A 19726-nucleotide genomic window follows, 5' to 3' on the forward strand; every position below is an offset into this window, starting at 1 on the left:
AACTGCAGAGATCAACGACATGAAACATGCAAGTGGATGCTTTTCTGTTGAGGTAAATAATATTTTTTGTGCATGGTAACAATGAGATTGGATATGGATATAACGTTAGGATATGGTGCAGCGTTGGCGCGAAATATATAAAACACTGCAGAGCTCTGGAAATCCAGTATTATACACAGTGGTGGCTAGTAATTAAGTTCATGTAACTTACTCAAGTACTGTACTTACATTTACATTTACTCATTTGGCAGACGCTTTTATCCAAAGTGACTTACATTTGAGGAACAACATACAAGCATCAACAGAGCATCAAATACAGATCTACAACTGACACATACTAGTAAGAGCAGCAATAAGTACTAGTAAGAGCTCATAGTACATATCACATCAATGGGGTAAATACCTAGGGAAGGAAGTAAGAGTTAACAAAAGTGCAATCAAAACAAAAAGTGCTATCAATACAAGATCATTGTAGGGGATAGAAGAAGATGAGCACAGGACGTGCATGTTAGAGGTTAGGGGTGTTATAAGAGGAAGTTTTCTTGGAAGAGATGAGTTTTCAAGAGCTTCTTGAATTTAGAGAGGGACGCCCCTGCTCTGATGGCGTGTGGTAGCTCGTTCCACCATCGTGGTGTCACAGATGAGAATAGCCGGGACTGGGATTGCTTTGTGTGAAGGGATGGCAGAGCCAGGCGGTGTTCGTTGGAGGAGCGTAGCAGCCGAGAAGGAACGTAGGGATTTATTATGGAGTTTAGGTAGATGGGTGCAGACCCAGTAGTCACTCTGTATGCAAGCATTAGTGACTTGAATTTGATTGTGGAGGTCAGTGAGTAATGTAGTGACATGAGTCTTTTTGGGCTGATCAAAAACCAGACGTGCTGCTGCGTTCTGAACCATTTGTAAGGGTTTCGCTGCACAAGCTGGAAGACCTGCTAGGAGGGCATTGCAGTAGTCAAGGCGAGAGATAACCATGGCCTGTACCAGAAGCTGGGTGGCGTACCGAGTGAGATAGGGCCTGATTTTCCTTATGTCGTATAGAGCAAAGCGGCATGACCCCAAGTTTCATGACACCCAAGTTTCTCACCACCTTGGTTGGAGTGATGGTTGAGGAGTCAATTTGTAGTGTGATGTTATGGTGGATAGATTGCTTGGCTGGAATGACCAAGAGTTCAGTCTTCGAGAGGTTTAGTTGAAGGTGGGAAGCCTTCATCCATGCAGATATGTCCAAGAGACAGTCCGTGATCCGCGCCGAGACGGTGGGAGCGCCCTTGCGGAAGGATAAGTAGAGTTGTGTATCGTCTGCGTAGCAGTGGTAAGAGAAGCCATGCGAGCGAATGATCGGCCCCAGTGAGGTGGTGTAAATTGAGAAGAGAAGGGGCCCTAGCACTGAGCCTTGGGGCACCCCTGTGGAGAGGCAGTGGGAGGGCGATAATTGTCCTTGCCACAAAACATTGTAGTAACGCCCCGAGAGGTAGGATTCGAACCACAGGAGTGCTTTACTCGAGATGCCCATTGCTGAGAGAGCGGATAGCAGGATCCTATGGTTGACTGTGTCAACTGATAGGTCAACTTAAGTACAAATTTGAGGTACTTGTACTTTACTTGTGTACTGTACTGTACTTGTACTTTACTTGTGTTTTCTTTTCATGCCACATTCTGCTATTACTCCACTACATCTCAGAGGGAGAAATTGTACTTTCTTTACATTTTTCATGTAAAAACATTTCATGGTTCCACCTTCACATGAAACGTGTAATAATTTTGAGCTATGTACTGTTGGTTAGACAAAGCAGGCCTTGTGAAGGTGATTGTGACGGTATTGCTCACTATTTTCAGAATTTCAAAAATCGATTAATGGAGAAAATAATCAGCAGAAGAATCCATAATGAACATAATCATTGGTGGCAGTCCGATCCAAAATAGTTAAAAATTAGCTCCCCTCAACAGCTACAGCATTATAATCCTGCATTTCCATTAATGCATAAGTAATAATCTAATCTAAAATAATATAACAGTCGCACATTTTTCTTTCTACAGTAAGTACTTTTACTTTTAATACTTTAAGTAAATTTTCCGGATTATAGTTTTACTTTAGTAACATTTCTATCAGGAGCGGACACTTTCAAAAAAGCAGGGACTGGTGCATTTAAAATTAGGTCAATTAATCTGGCTGTTTATACCTGAGTTGGACAGTACAGGATATTATTCAAAGTTAATTTTGGATTGTAATCAAGCTGTAGATGTCATACCAAAACCACTTGTTATGGGGAGCATTAAAGTTTCCTTTCCAGTTTAACAAAAAGTACAGTTTTCAACACTACATCTTGTGACTAAATAAATACCCGTAGTATTTTAAAAATTTTGGCTTAATGTGTAGGTAACATGCCAGAAGGACTAAACTGAATATTCTTTCTCTTGCAGGTGGGTAACTTATGAAAAATAACTATGAACTGGAAGGATACAAAATGGTGACTGTTTTCCCATGCACAACCCCATTCACATGACAGCAACAGGGAGATATGGGCTTCCTAAGATTGGTAGGCAGAATCATGGGTAGGATCAGTACTTTCAGGTCCTATCAGTTTGTGCTTCTCCTGGCTGCTGCACTTGCCGTTGTTGCTTTTTACTACTTTGGCTCAGAGAGGCAGAACTTTTCCAGCACTACAAAGAGGATCAAGCACACCCAGGCCAGCCACAACACCAACAGAAACGATGCAGACTTAACTGTGGACACCGGGCTCTCACACCCAGCTGGGTCTGAAGAGCAAAGAGATGAAGAGCAAGGTATAGGCGGAGCGGGCGTGGGATTCTGGCCCAGGAAAGGGGATGGTGACCAACGCTACCACACACTCATGATGTTCACCAAGGTGGACAAGAGCCGGAGCCTGCAGGACAAGTTCAGGGTGGCCATGTTGTCTATGGTTAAGCACGGACACTTCCTGGAAGGAGAGATGTTGATCCTGCATTTTGTGAGTGACCAGGCCAGCAAAGAACTGGGAGAGAAGATGCTGCAGGAATTTCTCCTTGATGCAACATTCAAGTATGAGGTAAGCAGTCTGCACAGTACCATAGCTCTGTTGTCTATTGATTTCAAGATGAGAAGAAGATGAATCCTCACAATGTGTGACCTGATGGTTTTATTTCTTGTAAAGTTGCATTTGAGTTGCATTGAAATAACTTGACTTATGCTATTGCACAGCGCTGTCTAATGGGCCAGTGGCAGACTCTCAGGATGCAAATTTGTTTAGTTTTCTTAGTTCAGCATTCAACACTTCAGAATCAGTTGTAAGTTAACTTCTGACTCGGAGAGTAATTTTTGCACCTGAAAACACCATTTTGATTCAAAATAACCCACCTTGTTACCTTTGGTGAACAATGGCGGGGTTTTTTTTTTTTTTTTTTTTTACCTCTTTTGGCGTGTGGCCCTGTTTTTAGGTCTCAAAGTTCTCTTTCCAGCAATTAGAGAATCCTCAAGTTTTTATTTGATTGTCAGTGTGGTATTTATGTTAGGTTAACGTTATTGTCCCCAAGGGGAAATTCTGATTGGGCACGGTGCAGTGTTGCTTCATAAAAAACATCACAAAAGATATAACACATCACAAAACACATCAACAAGAACCTGAGAAGCATGACATGTTGTACTTCACAAGAGGAAATATTTACATAGAAGAAAAAGGACATTGTTGACAATGTCATAGTTCCATAGATTATAGTGCTAAAGTGCTAGTGTGATGGTTGCACATTGCTCCATGAACTGAAGTCTGTGTAAAGTGCATATGCTAAGGTGCTAGTATGTTTATTGCACCGAGATCACAATTAAATTGCAGAAGTGCTCACATATTTATTGCACACAGCACTATTTTACATTGTTCAGCAGCTTAATGGAGGCTGGCACAAATGATAATTTTAGGCGATTGGATTTGCATTTTGGTACACGGAGTCTTCTTCCTAATTTCCCTAGCCTGTTTCATAACTGCCTGGTAATACAGGCTCTGTATAGGCTCATAGTCTCTCAGCCCTATAATTTTCATGGCACAACAACCATCCAGCATTTTGGCAACGCAAAAAGTAACAAACTCAAAGTAACAGTGTATCACTTGCATATTGGTTGGCAGGCAGTGGAAAATAACGTCTTTTTTGCCCTCCAAGGGAGCATTTTCCTTGGAATGTGACGCCACATGAAGAGTATGAATAAACACAACACATTTTTCAAAACATACAATCGAGGTTAGAGCTATGTGGTGTATTTGATTTTTCTTTGAGAGATGGAGATAGCTGTAAATGGGTTGGATAGAAATAATGACAGATTTAAAACACAATTTACTAAAGAGGTACTAAAGTCTGCCGTATTCTTGAAACAACATGTGACTTCGACTAAAGACAAGTGTTTTCCAAAGGCAAGGTGAAAAGCCTGATAAAATGTCTTCCATTCAATCCACCAAAAAACACCAAACAATAGTCAACAGCAAAGAATAGCTGTTCGGCATTGTCAGAAGATTTGGCAAATTTTTCATGGGCGCAATCCACATACTCAGCTCAGTTGCTCATCCGGCAAATGCATGTTCCTTAGAAATGTGGCACCATTTAAAAGCGAAATAATCAGGCTTTCCAGCAGTATAAGATGTATTGCCAAGTAACAGTTACAACAAAGAAATAATCTACTAAACATAATTTTCTTTCTTTTTGTGTGTAGTTTAGTTTGAGAACCACTGCTCTAGAGAAAGAAATTGGCTGTTTAAAGTTGAAACACCTGGGGGCACTGTTGGCCTGCCAAACTAATCTCCCACTAATGGGGATATCCCTCCCCTGTTGTCTCTGCCAAAACAGAGGATTATGTGCTCTCTGTGTTGCTCTTTCTGTTGCATGCCCTGCCCCATTTGTCCTCTTTTTGTATTCCTCACAGAACACAAGATCATAAACCTTTTACAAATTACTTATCCCCTTTCCTCACCATCCAGGCCTTTGCTCTCAGGAATGTCTCATCATCTACAACATCTGGTGTGCATGGTACAGCTCTGTATTATCTTAGGCTGACCCCATGCCCGTTGGATTGGTTAGAGGCTTGCTCAGCTTGGTATCTTGGTAGTTTTTTTGGTCAGATTGTTTCCTGTTAATGTCATTCTCTCTACTCAGGCTGAGCTCAAAGTCTTGTAGGAGCACAGCTGAAGTGTGTAATGTAAAATACTGGACATGTTTACTGTTCAGGTGTGATGGTTAAGTGCTGTGACACTTGCTTCTCTAATATAAAAAGGATCTGTGGTGTTACCAGGTTGTTAGAGAGGACCAGGCATGATCTCTTTCTCAAAAATACAGCCCCTGCAGAGATTATCCCTCACCCCTTTCTTTAATGTATTACTCGGCCAATACTAATTGTTGCTCTTTGTATAACTAATAGTTAACCAAGATACAAAACACATTTGTAGGACAGGTAGTACAATGTATTGGCAGTATTAGCAAGATGTTGTGGGGCCATAGAATATAGAAGCTCCTTCTAATTAACATCACAAACAAATATCCAAACATTTTGGCAAAAAGAAACACTTTTTGGAGGGATGATTTAAAAGCAGAGTGTTGCTGTGGAAATACAGTGTAGATATTGTGAAATATTTCAAGTTTATAAGAGAGAGGTACAAGTTTACTAACCAACCTAAGGATATAGTGCCGTTAGTCATTGGAAGTGTTCGCTCTCAGCACATTGCAATTTAAGAGTACATTGCAGAGCTTGACTTATACTGGATTTGGATTTAGTTTAGTAACATTTTGATTAGAGCCAGCAGATCTGCGAGGTCTACACTGGCTTATTACAGTATATCGTTATTGGTGTGCATGTCAGCCGATAAGTTACAAGAAATTGCTGTACAGAAATGCCAAACCAGGCTCGAGGTAATTAAGGTAGTTTGTCCAACAGAAAGCCCTGACATATTGATTTTTCAGCTGTGAAATGTCCACTCAGTGTGTTGCCTGGTCACAGTCCTTAAAAATTTTAGGCATCTGTAACAAGATTGTTTATGCGTTTTGCTCTGATGGTAGCGTGCACGGCCCATGTATTAAGACTCCGTCACAGCCGGCAGGGTTGGAGTCCGACCCGCAGCCCTTTGCTGCATGTCGCCCCCTCTTTCTCTTCAGCATTTCCTGACCCTCTCCAGCTAAACCATCTCATTAAAGCAAAAGCCTGAAAAAATATGTTTATGTAATGCATATATTACAAAACTGATTACAATCAACCATATTTTATCAGATTTTTAAATTCTGTTGAAATATCAGTAAATATCTACCTCAAAAAGCTTCAGTAGCACTTATAGCAGCAATACATTTGATAAAGATTTGTGACCAGCATATGTATTGGGTGGTACATTTAATGGTTGAAAAATATATATATATTTTTTTATTTGTATGAAAAGGCAACTGCTTCTAAATTGCCTCAAAACATATCTTTGGCTGGGGGTAATGTCCCCAGTGCGACTCTCTTTGTTGCATGTCGAATGGCGATGGTGCAGTGAATAAGACACATGCCTTTGGTGTGGGAGGCCGAGGTTCAATTGCGACACATCCAAGACACGACATTTAACCCCTAGCTGCTGCAGTGGTGTACAACAATTGCAAGTTGCTTTGGATAAAAGCGTAAGATTATATAATGTAATGTCATTCCCCACCTCTCTTTCCCCTTGTTTCCTATTTCCCTATCTAGTGTCCATTCTCAGTTTCATGGTGTCATTCCAGACCAGCGCTGTTAAACATCATGGTTTGAGGTAATGAATCATGAAATAATGTTCTGATACAAGTACAGCCTCTGTCTCCTCTGTCTTTCCTGATGTGGTGCACCGGTACACATAGAGTCCTGCTAAAGTTACAGATGGGACGGGGAGTCCCCCGGGGGCCGACAGGCAGTGTATATGAGCATGTTGACATCCTTGTCTGCTCATCTCGAGTGTCATCCCTTTTTATTATTTATCTTAAAGGCACATGAGGGTTAGAGACAGTAGTTATGCAAGAGTTTAGCCTCCATCACTTCCCCAACTGCGGTAACTTCAGTGACCCACTTGACATTCGCAGCAAACAGCCTGCAGAGTCACACTGCCCAGGGGCTGTGCTCATTACTGCACAACATACTGGAGTCTTTCTGCACTGAAGCCGTCACTTCATGAAATGTTTTTTTTTTTTTTTGTTTTTTTTTTACGAGTGTGTATTTGAGAATATTTTGTAACTGACAACAGGGTAGTGCCACAATGTTACAGCTAGATTAGCAGGCTCCAGTCAATACAAAGCAACTGTCAATTTGTAAAAAGTAGATACACATGTTTTAAGCTGATGATACACGGGGCAACTTTTTGAGCAGTGTTGCTGGGCAATGTTGCTAGTGGCAAGTCCGACTATGTTTTGAATGGATAGCGTTCAAAACATAGTCGGACATAGTCAATTTTCATCCTCTATTCAGCAGAAGTTATGGTAAGCATTAAGCAAGCCTGGCCACAACAGTCAGAAAAATACATTTTGGTCGGTACTAGCATCTAGCAGTTCTTCAAAAAAACAGTACAACCTGCCAAACATCTCCAGCCTATAAGGTCAACTTTGTGCAGCTAGTTTTGTTTGTGAACTAATAATATTACTTACATATACTGTATGCACAAAAAATCTGCCACAAATTATATTAGTCAAAACGATGGCTTGGTGTAGTTAGTCAGCCTTCTAGGCCTTACAAATACTCCCACATAAGCCTTTACTGTGCATTGATAAAATTTCCCTGTCTTTGTACCTAGTCTTTGTTGTTGATGATGTCCTGCTTTTTAGTAATCGTCCATCACAACACTAAAATTGCAAATGAAATCAAAAGACACTTTTGTTCTCAACATATCAAATGATGAGTAACTCACCCTCTTTTGAAAAAAACAACAAAACTATGTTGCATTATTTATTGTGGTTCGCTGGGGAAGGTAGTGAAATTATGGTTTAGCTGATTTTCCTCCATAAGTTGTTTGTTAGTGAAAGGCCATACAAAATAGTTGATAAAATTTACAAGAATCTTTCAGACAAAAAATGTTTAAAATGTTATAAAAGGTGGAATTAAGTTTGTCCTAGTTTGTAAGTTTCTCTATCCATAGTTACCGTTAATCCTGTTTGACCAAGTTGTATTCATTGCAGTGGAAGACATTGTGCGACATCATTGCGCACAATGTTTTCCCTCAACTTGGCTTAAATATGTTTTGGATAAAATTGTTATTCTGCACTGAGAACTGTGGAAACCAGAGCAGCAAAACGTGGAAATGAGATGCCCCCTGTGGTAAACATAGATGATCTGATATTAGCACTGTGATACAGCTTGCATAACTAGAGTAAGTTAAGGTATGCAAATCTAATACTGCAAGTGCATAAAATGTAAATGTGTCCTTTGTAGTACCAGTGATTACTTATCAGGACTTAAACAATATTACTTATTCTACCCACAGCCTTTATTTATGTGCCATTATATCACATTATAGACAGCAGTCCAGGACAGCACTGATTTCAAAAAACAGCTGAGGGCTTACCTTAATCTGCCAGGGATCATTAAATTATGTTTGCCCATCGAGGCCTGATTTAAAATATGACTGCCATATTGTCCAGGATTTATCTGAAGCCTCTAACATACACACTTATTGATGCCAGGCTTAACCAGAAAAGGCCAGGATCTCCTCAGGAAATACGGTCTGTCCCAAGCCAACATATTTTTTTTTTCCCTCTGCAGGAAATATTTAATAATAATCACTGCTTTCTATATTTAAAAAATCCTCATACAGTAATCTGTAGAGAATATCTAGTGTACATGATCAGAGCAGAAACTGCAGCCTTGCAGCTGTCGTGGGATTTAAAGCTCAGAGTAGCAGCACTGAGCGGCAAGGAACTTGGCCAACATATGAAGCATCATTTGTAGTCAAAACATTTAACCTTCCTTTCCTGTGTAAAGCTCGTCATTTTAATTTGTTCTGATTTTAAAGAACACAGTAGATGGGTTTAAACTAATTTTCATTAGTGTGTGTCACTATCAGTTTTCACTCATTAAGTTACTTAATTTGTCCCCTTGGGGAAATTCATTTTTTTCACTCTAGACATGAACTGGCCACCCTCTGCTCTCCAGGCCAAGTCCCTGTGGACTAAGCTTCTGGGCCCATATTCTGCATATGAGTTGGTTTTGAAAGATGTCCCATACTCTCTGATTCTTATGGGAAAATGCAGCCACCTGCAGTGGAGGGCTTGTCGTTGCTGACAAATTCAAATATTATGATTATTTTGGCAAAATATCGTAATAAAGTATATGTGTAATTCAGTATAATGTAATCCTGTTTTCAAAATGATTTTTTGTGCATAAAAAAAGATAATTACCCACAGAAAACACTTTGTTGAGGTTGGTATGAGGCATTCACTGTCTCTCATAACAGTCCAAACTGGACTGTTGTCATGCCATGTTACAATTAGAAAAATCTCAATAGTCTCATAAAATGGCATCTTTAGTAGTTCCCAGCTGTAATGCAGTCAGGACATTGTTTTACTAACTCCTCTGTGTTGCAGGTGTTGTTCCATGACGTGGTGGCTCTCACACAGAAACTGTTCCCTATTGTGGAGGCCATGCAGAAGCACTTCAGCGCCGGCTCCGGGGCTTACTACAGTGACGCCATCTTCTTCCTGTCTGTTGCCATGCATCACATCATGCCTGAAAGTAAGGAAAGAACTATTTGGTTTTGTTTACAGAGGTTTTGAGAAATCTGTCTGTGGGATTTCTGCCACCACCCAAAAACAACTGGGTTAAGTGGCGCTCTAAGCATTAACAAATTACATTTACAATATGTCTTTCTAGAAACAATTGGCCTCATACAAGAACCACGAGCAGATTTGTTCTTAAGTGGCTTGTATGGGCGATGTAGAAGAACTTGTTGCATTCACCAGTGTTCTTGTATTTTGAATTTTCTCTTGTGTAAATGTTATGTAGTATGTGTATAGCCTAGACACTATTGATGTAAACAAACCTTTAACAGAAAACATAACAAAACTAGATTTGATTGATGATTAGTATTTTCCTGTGTATTGAAATTCTGTCATTCAACATGAAAGCAGGTTGCAATGCTGTATTTTAAAAACTGCTATTGGACCTACCCTTCAATTTTCGATCAAGAATTGCACCTTAAAGTTTCAAGATGTCACTTTCTGTGCGGAGGAAGTGGTACACAGCAGACACCAGAAGAAAATTTGGGAAGTAAGAAAAACCTTTCAGTATTTTCAGTTATTAAATTACTTAATTTACCTACTGGCTGAAAAAGGGTCTACACATTACATCTAAGAAAAGCATACTGTTATAGGTTACTTTATATGACTTGAAATTAGTATTCTGCTTTGAGTCTCTAGTAGGCCTGGGCGAAAAATCGATTGAATGAATTAATTCGAATTTTTTTTGCGGGCGATTTAAAAAATAAGTAAATCGAGTTTTTGTGTAATAGCACATTTTTGGCTCCCCGGGGTTTCCGTAGTGTTCGTTTCCCATAGCGACAACATCATACACTAAACAGCAACAGCAAGCGACAAAATGGCTACCGGTGAGAGCGGGAAGTTTGTTCCCAAGAAAGGAATAAAGTCATCTGTTGTTTGGAACTGGTATGGGTTTGCTGCGACAGATGTGGAACAACAGACACCACGCTGCAACATTTGCCTAAAGCCTATCGCAGTGAAAGGCAGCAGCACACAAACCTATTCCAACACCTGAAACAGAGACATCCAGCCGAATATGAAAAATGCCAGTCTCTCCGCGATGAACAAAGCCGCACTGACCAACAAACCTTATTGCTTTCCTTAAGTAGGGGGGGAAATCGGAAAAAATCGTAAATTGAATTAAAGTAAATAAAATCGGAGATTTTATTTTTAGGCCATATCGCCCAGCCCTAGTCTCTAGCAGACCATGTTTCAAATTCACTTAGATGCTCAGTTCACTGCTGGTGCACAGCTGGAAAAGTCAGTATGGGCAGGTATCTAAGAGACACGTGGCATGCTGCAGAGGCCCTGGGGAGCGAGGAAGGAAGGGTGGGTTATGTTGCTGCTGCCCACATTGGTGCCCCCTGTGCTGGTGCAGACCAATGGCAGCGACCTTCTCTTTTGTGCACTGTTGTGGTTCACTTCAGTGGATGTGCAGCATGGGGCATCACTCCACAAATGGACCAAAACATCCAGAGGCACACATATGAAACCTGAAGTCTCCGTCTTGCAGACAGCAGGGCACCTTCCCGTTTGAGGTTTTTAAAACTTGGTGCAGGCTTGTACTGATGTGCTTTTCACTGTGAAGGGAAGAGTTTCTGTTTTTCAGAAGTTACACACATTAAACTATTTCCATAAACATGGCAGTACTGGGATTTCAAGATTCATTTCAGTGAGCTGTAAGCTGAAATTCTTCATTTATTAGCTTTCCACCAAAGAAAGATGTCCACATTTGAAGGCTTGACAACCCCAGTGGTCAAATTCATGTTTTCTTTAAGGTCCTCCATAGCACATCAAAGTATGCTATTTAAATTACTCTGTAAAGTACGATTTCAATTAGAGAACAGAAGAGGAAAATAGTGAAGAAAAACATGAATGACTTCAGGCAAAACAGGATGATAAATAAAAGATTGTGCTTGGGGGAAAATGTTTTGAGTGCATGGTTGACACTCCGCTGTCAGTTCTGAAAAGTAATTTGTGGTGGAGCACAAAGTTGTTTTGACAAGATTTTAAACATATTGCCAATGTGGCACCGGGTGTTTTGTTCAGCAGACGTTTTTTCTCCGTTCAGAACTGGAGGTGTGTGTCTCGTGTCACGTTGTGTCCTTATTGATCAACCATGTGGCACATGTCTGCTGTGTGTGTCCAAGTGGTCACACATTTCTATTTAAAGACAGCTTTTTATCTATAAAGGGCATAACGTGGTTGTCTTAACCGAGAGAGAGTGGATTACGTGGTGCACAAATCTCCACCAGTGTTATTTTCTTCACACAATACATCTTTAATTTAACCTTTTTTTTTTCTAAAACTCTTCATTCAGCGAGCCTCACAGCAGACACAGAACATCGTTTATGATTAATGACAGTGAAACACAAATATAAATAGCAGCTGCAAGTGGGAGGGCTGGAAATTTAACATCCACTAACTTGTGAAGTGGGAGATGTGATTTTGGCGAGTTTAATTTAGTTGTCAAAAGAGAAGGAAGAAATTGTCAGCACTTTCGGCTTAAGCCAGCTACATAGCCTGTTTGCTCAATATAAATGTGAAGTTAAAATGTTTGCAAGGTCTTTACTTTTTATTAGACATTTGGAGTCTAGACTCAGAAACACAGACATTTCTTTCATTAAAACAGCAGTCTATTTTGTACTCAACAGTATTTTTATAAATTCTTATTTTTGTACAATACACAACAATATTTTGCTTATAATAACATTAATGTCACAACACAAACAGTCACATGCTTTATTGATCTATTATGGTTTATTAGAAAAGGCTTTCGGTGTCACCATGGTGTAGATCTACACACGTTTTGGTCATGGACCTTTCGTCAGACATCAGATTCACAATGTGAAACGAGCGGGCTGAAACAGCCATTTAGAAGGTAGAGCCCAATCTAACGCCTGGGACTACTACCAAAAATAAAAACATTTTAATACACACAAAAACATGAAGACAAACACCCTCATTTTAATGTCACAGCCATAAACTAGCAAAAGGCTAATTGATAAATATCTCCAGAAAATGAAGGAAATACCTCAATATCTCAACTGAATGTTTAGGGATAAAAGTGCCAGGGTAGTTGCGCTTTTTCTTTTAATGATCCAATATCTTAAGACTGTCGTGACTCGGGATGGTCAGCTGACTGTGGCTATCTCGTAGCCAAGCTAGAGATCACACGGAAAGACTGAAAAAAGACACATCTGAGCTCTCAGTTTGTGTTTGTTGTGGAGATATTACCTCTGGCTACAAGATGTCAAGCCGCAGAAGCTGAGTGAACAGCGTGTGACTTCTACTTTTTTCAGCCTGTCCCTGCTGGGTAGCTAATGCCAGCTAGCCAGCTGTCTGCAGATATCAGATTGATGTCTACACAAACAGAAGTGCAGATGAATTAGTGAGCAGACTTTCAATTTCTGCCCTGTCTGCACTCAAAGTAATGATTAAAGTAGATCAGGTCTTTTGTTACTGTTGCTCAACTGCTTCGCACATATCACGTTTTAATTGTTTTCCTTTGGCAAAGAAAATAAATCCTTTTCCACCATTTCATAACCGGTAAATAATAATAATTCAAAAAAATGGCACAATGGAAACCTATTGTAATTAAACAGAACTTTTGTCTCTCCCTTCTGTCAGTGAGAGTAATTACACAACACTGTTGACACGTGGTCATAATGCATAGCCTCTACCATTCTCAGTTATTGCTGTCGCTATGGTTGACCCCCCCACCACTCAGGTACATTGTAAAATACAGAGATTTAGTCAGTTATAGGCTTAATCAGCATGGTGTAAACTCGTTTTGCAAGGGCTGGAATGAACGGACGTTCATTTATGTAAAAGTCTCACACTCCCAAGTTTAATCATTAGGTCCCTAAGAAACACTGTTTTTGTTTCCATGTTTTGTATCCCCTTGTCTCAACATGCTGGGACTTGAGTGAGAAACATGGTACCTGGAAGCCTGGTGAAATTCCAAGATAAAGCACCAACACCTTGCTTTTGTGATTTTTAACAGTTCTAACACATGCTGTATTGCTTTTTTTAAAACAACTTTAATAGACAACACTGCTAATACCTCCAACCTGTTTCTCCAGAGCTGATAACACAGACCTAATTACTTTTCCTCATGGACTCATTGATGTAAAATAACAGGCCAGTGTTGAACATGAGTGGGATGGTGGAGTGGATCGGGCTAGAGCTGAATTTATATGTCCTGACTTCCTCTCACTAGACCAGTGGGCTTAACAGGCACATTATGGTGAAGTCCGCAGCAGCTGGGGTTGCCCAGTTATATACTTTTAAGTCAACAAAGGGTTTCATGCAAACTGTACACAGACACTTTACACATTTGTGCATGAGACACAGCAGTGTAAATCAAAACATTGATAATTTAAATCTCCCGACATGCCGACAGGATCAGTCAGGTTGCACCGACAGGATTCTCTCTAATCATTAAAGTAACACTTTACCCAGATAACACTTGGTTTAATTCATGTTACGCTCAAAACACACCTATGAATAACTAAGAGACTAAATACAACCCCTTTGTGCCTTGTACCTTGGTTTGCACCCAAATTATGGGCTGTTGAACAAGCAAAGATGGAGGTGGACGCTGTAAATGCACTTGCACCATGTCCTTTAGGCCGTGCACTATAGATCGTTGTATCTTGAAGGCCACCTAAACCGTTTTGATTGATTGGGCAGGTGTCTTGGAGTAGCCTAGCTAGCCAGTTACGTTATACTGTCGCTAACGTAACTGCGGCAGATCTATTAATCACTGGCTGCCAAGTGTCCAGTGTTACTTTTTATGGTCAACTTGTGTTAAAGTCATACTGGAGAAGAGTAACGTCAGTAATTTAAGTCTAAACTTAAAACTAGTATTTTTTTGTCTTATTTAAAAACTCTACCATTCTGTGTATTATTTGAAACAATAAATAAATAACATTAACATAACTACTGCATGTGACAAATGAAAAAGAGATTTAATGCATTTAAAAATACAATATGGATAATAAATACCTATAAAAACTATTGATTTTTATTTACTGTTCTGAAGCTTATATGTGTTTTTGTTTTCTCTTCACTTTGTTTCCAGAAGCATTTTCTAACTGGTGCTTGGGACTAGAGGATCCTGTTTACTTCATACAGCAAGAGACAGTTTTTTCTTGCAGCAGTAAACATGTAAACGTTTGGATGCACGGGAACATAATGAGAAGAAAAATTAATTAATTGACCTCCCAAAAAATCCAGGGTGGTTCCAGGGAATATTGGTAAAAGCAGAAAACAATGACCCTTACAAATAGGCTGCAAGTGCTCACATCAAGACTGACATTAGGACATAATGAGGTTGACCCACTTTCTTCCTGACAAAAAATGTGATGTTCGAAAACAACAGCGTCTCTGTTGTTTTAGTGCTGTTGAGGTTTAGTCAACAGCACCGTCTCATCTGACCAGAGCCTCAAGCCACGCAAACAACATTTATTCTTGCAATACATTTACAACACACATGCATGACTGATTTTACCCCCCTTAATTTCTACTTATCCATTTTGTTCAATAACAGTTTGATCACAGAGGGGCTCATTCTTTTCCGAACAACATAAATATTTGGAGGATTATTTAAATAAAACTGTTACTTATGTGGACTCGTACTTATTTATGTCTCTCCTCCAGTACATTTAGTTTCCTATATTTCATATCCTCTATGTTCTTCATCCTTTTAAGACCTATAATTCAGAAGAGGTCTGCCACTCAAGAATGTCTGAGTTTTCTTAATGCTGCTGGAAGGAGACAAAAAGTAAATCTAGGTGAAAGTCAGTTTAAACAATAAATGAAAAGATCCAGGTATATTTCAAAGAAAGCCACCAAAATCCTTAGTTATAATTTCACCTCCAATAATCACTGAGTTTAAACCCTCTCACATTTCTACATATAATAATATGAAGTACCTATTTGAAAAATGTATTTAGAATATAGCTGTAAAATAGTGTTGCATAATTTTTGTGAGCAATTGAAATACACTAAATTCTAAATGTAATACATGTGTATGCATGTAGTTGTTCATGTTTTGATCTGTAGCAAACTCAACAGAGGCAACAGAGTCTTGTAATACATTTAAATAACATTTTTAGTGATATCATAATATGTTCTGATAAAACAAAACCTAACACAAAGCCCTCCTTTCACCCCCACAGGACTTTGTGTTGAGTCATTGATCAAACATTAAACCCATCACATCACAATGTTGTAATAACTGAAGGCTCTCTTCCTGTTACACTTCCACTAGTTAAGCCCTGTTAGTACAAACAAACAGCACCCACCGCTCGGAGTTTACTCTTCCGAGCCCCTCTGTGTTGCCACAGTACATAAAGGCATTGTGATGGCAGCTTCCTTGTTTGGAGAGCACAGAAAACCGGTCAGTTCCGTGTTGCTGAATCTTCTTTTTTCCGTCACTTATTTCAAGAGAAACCAGCACTCAGATATCTTTGGAGCACCAACTTGTAGTCCAGCTACAATCTCCTCGTAGTATACACCCTTTATTGTTTTGCACAGTTTTATTGAGCTTTGTTGAGGCCAAAGTTGTTCCCACAGGACTTTGTGAGACTATGGTCAGTGGACCTCGGACCTCATAGGTCCGGGAGCATTACTTTTAATGGACACATGTAACATGTTTTATACTTCCTGTGAATATAATCCATTCAATTATTTCCATACTGTCGCAATTTGATCAATTATATTTTATGTGGTGCTCATGTCGCCCACAATTAAGACTTCATAGCCTCTCTTCAGGTAAAACTCTCCATATTGCAACACATGTTTTTTAGTCACTAACCCTGTTATACTAAATAGTCACTAACCCATCCTGTCAGCTCGCTCTGCTCCGTTTCAGTGCATTTACCATAAGGCTCTAATACGTGTGCACTGCAATTGTATGTGCGGCTAGCTTGACCGTGTTCTCACAAATGAGTGACAGTGGATACACTCAAACCTGTTCAAACTCTTAGTTAACATTATCGTACTTACCTCAAACAATGTTGTGTCCTCAAAAGAAAAGTGTTTGTCTCCAGTCGGATGCAGCAGGGAGCAGTGGCGCAAAACTCAACGTTTGAGGTCTTTAAGGTATGAGAAGTGTAAAAATATTTTCGGTTCATTTTGAAACTATGGTGGAACAAATTTGACTGCGGCGTGCCGCTATAGTCTCTGTTATTAATGGGAAACGCTGCCTGCAATTTGAACAATAACTGTAAGTTGATTATGGTCTGATTACCAACTTTTTAACAGTATCTCCATAAAATATATTTATTTTATTTTATTAAAATTTTTAATCTTAGGATGCACCACTTTTTAGCTGGACACCCAAATTATAGAAGCAAGACACAAATGCAGTGCTGTTTTGTAAAATACATTAGACACAAGATGAGAGGAGCAAAAATTAAATTATTTAGTGTAGCCTTTTTGTTTTCCTTCTAACCCATATCTTGTTTACATACTGAATGGATAATGCAACAAAATAAAATTGTCTCTCCTTATACTAGTACACATTTTGTTCTGCAGAATTATGTAAGTTTTACACTTGCTGGCTGCTGGATCTCAACAAGGCTTTGAAGAAATGAATCAGATCTAAATTCATGTTGAATTGAGCTCTGACTGTTCACGATGCATACATGAACCCATTCAGCTCATTATTTTGAAGTACCCTCGTCCTCCGGCATCGGTTATACCAATTCTGCAGTTGCTGTCAAACCAACCTTTTGCGCTGTCGATAAAGGTTTACCGTCTTTGACAGTTTTTCTTAAGCCGACAAGTGTTTTCATCAGTTCAATTATCCTGTTGCGCCCCTGGCACACCATTCCTGAGTATTATCCTTTCGTCACCATGCCAACCAGCAAAACATAGGAAGCTGAAACAATGAACAGATGAGGGCCTGAATATCCTGGATACTGCCGTTCCAGTTTCATCCACAAACAAGATACAGTGCTAATAATTTACTGAGCTGACATTCACAACTGCCAAACGTGCACTTTTTTTATAGTCATGCTGAACTTTCTAAACATTTCTCCACACAATTTAAAGACTTTTTCATGCACTTTTGTTTTTTAGGTAAATGGTAATAATACAGAAAGCAGAAGCCAAAAACACCACTGCAGAGAAACAATTTAATTGTGTTAATCTTTTCAAGAGTGTTGTCAGACTATTATTTCCTCTGTATATTCCTTGTAGGACTCTTAGGCCCCATCCACACTACTGCGTTTTCAAATTAAAACGGAGACCTTTTGCTATGTTTGCACCTCCCGTCCAGACTACAACGATGAAAACGAAGTTTTGAAAACGCTGCGACCCCGTTTTGTGTTTCAAAACGCTCGTGCTCGGCTCTCTGATTGGGTCTTGCAAAACAGAAACACAATGCTGCTGACCGGGTTTTTGACATCATATTTTTATTAAAATATTCTGTACACTTGTACTGTGCATGTCGCCGTTTACTTTGCAACAACTCCCAGTCTGTTTTCTGCAGCCACACTCCCGTGTTACCTTCAGTAACAGTCCCAGCTCGTTATTGATCCATGCAACAAAAAAACTGGTCTATAACTGGTCTGATGCTTAGTCTGTATTTATTTGTTCTTTCGCCAAATCTTCTGTAACTATGGAATAGACCATCTGCTTCATGTTTGTACTGGCACGCGTGTGCCCAGTGCACCTGAATGGGTCCTAGCTGTGCGTTTTCAGTCGTTTTAATGTAGACGTAGATCAACTCCAAACCGCAGCGGAAACGCTGGTGGTGGATGGAGATCGTATTCGTTTTAATTCTCAGTTTGTAAACTAAAATGGAGTAGTGTGGATGGGTTCTTAGAAGTGATTAGGCAGACAGTCACCGGATGTTGATGAATGGTCAGAGAAATTCAACCTACATACACAGTTGACTCAGAAGTACATTTCCCGAGATAATTTTTTTAATGGATAACTCATTTTCATCATATAAGAGAAAATACATTATTATTCATCAAAAATTCACACGGGGAGGACCAAGTTTGGGGGAGGTCCTTGTTCTTTGTCAAACAACTACCATTCTTTTAGTAGTTGATGCATGTTTAGAATAATCTTAGATGTTTTTCTAAAGTTTGATGCTGCTTTATCAGTATTTTATGCTCTGCTCGCAGGTCTGACGCGCATAGTGCAGCTTGACCTGGACCTGAAATACAGGACCAACATCCGGGACCTCTTCCAAGAATTTGACCAGTTTCCTCCAGGAGCGGTAATAGGCATTACCAGAGAGATGCAGCCAGTCTACAGGTAGGCAGTGTGGCACAACACATCAGCTATTGTGATGTTTGAGTGTGTAACATTTAAGTGACAACTGAGACAGAGCTTTAAAATCTAATAATGAATAACTGGACTGAGTCTCTGCTTTAATTTTGCTGCCTCAGCTTTTAATTGTCTACTCACTGACAAGAGGTTTTCTGAATGGATTAAGGGCCAGCATCTGTCAAGAGAAAAGTGTTTTGTCTTTTGGGCTTTGCCTCTCAACTGGAAGACATCTTCACTTTGTGATAAAAAGTCTGGACAATTAAGTTTTAGACTGCGGGGTGAATAAACTGAAAACTGGTCTTAGATGGAGAGATATAAAATGGACAATTGTCACTGGAATCTAACATCTGGCTGTTATACATTGATGGGGTCTGATTTTGAAAACGTGAATTACGCAATAAAAAAGAAACCCAATCATCGATGCCGCAGCAGCCAGACTAAAACTTAAACTGATTACTGCGTTGTCTTATTGTCTAAGTGTGTCTTCCCTGTCAGCTGTTGTTCCATGCCTAATCTTGCTTCCAAAAATTGGAAAGATCATCAAACTGTTTAGCCTCAGCATTTTTAAATGATAACAAATACCTCTTGGTATCAGGTTTATGTTGCAATGCTGATATGCTGTATTTATGAATCTGTGAGAGCAGACACATTAGGATTATCCTTTATGTTTCTCCCCCATATCTTTCTCACTAATCAATTTAAAGCCTCCATACCCATC

General features: G+C 39.6%; 1 protein-coding gene across 1 annotated transcript; it reads left to right on the top strand.

Moving 5' to 3' along the window:
- LOC119881901 (xyloside xylosyltransferase 1-like) lies at window positions 1-19012 on the top strand. The gene is made up of 4 exons (XM_038691976.1): window positions 1-52; window positions 2422-3047; window positions 9544-9691; window positions 18861-19012. The coding sequence occupies exons 2-4, from the start codon at window positions 2520-2522 to the stop codon at window positions 18995-18997; spliced, it is 813 nt and encodes a 270-aa protein (XP_038547904.1). The 5' UTR covers window positions 1-52; window positions 2422-2519; the 3' UTR covers window positions 18998-19012.
- The last annotated feature ends 714 nt before the right edge of the window (window positions 19013-19726 follow it).

The sequence above is a fragment of the Micropterus salmoides genome, unplaced genomic scaffold, assembly GCF_014851395.1.
Source record: "Micropterus salmoides isolate LMB-PRFRI ecotype aquatic unplaced genomic scaffold, ASM1485139v1 Ms_hic_scaffold_2787, whole genome shotgun sequence".
NCBI lineage: Eukaryota > Metazoa > Chordata > Actinopteri > Centrarchiformes > Centrarchidae > Micropterus > Micropterus salmoides.

Excerpts from the sequence above, each read along its gene's own strand:
- LOC119881901 (XM_038691976.1), top strand. The coding sequence starts at position 2,520 with ATGGGCTTCCTAAGATTGGTAGGCAGAATCATGGGTAGGATCAGTACT. Across the intron at positions 3,048-9,543 it reads ATGCAACATTCAAGTATGAG|GTGTTGTTCCATGACGTGGT; the intron begins GTAAGCAGTCTG and ends TCTGTGTTGCAG. Across the intron at positions 9,692-18,860 it reads GCATCACATCATGCCTGAAA|GTCTGACGCGCATAGTGCAG; the intron begins GTAAGGAAAGAA and ends CTCTGCTCGCAG.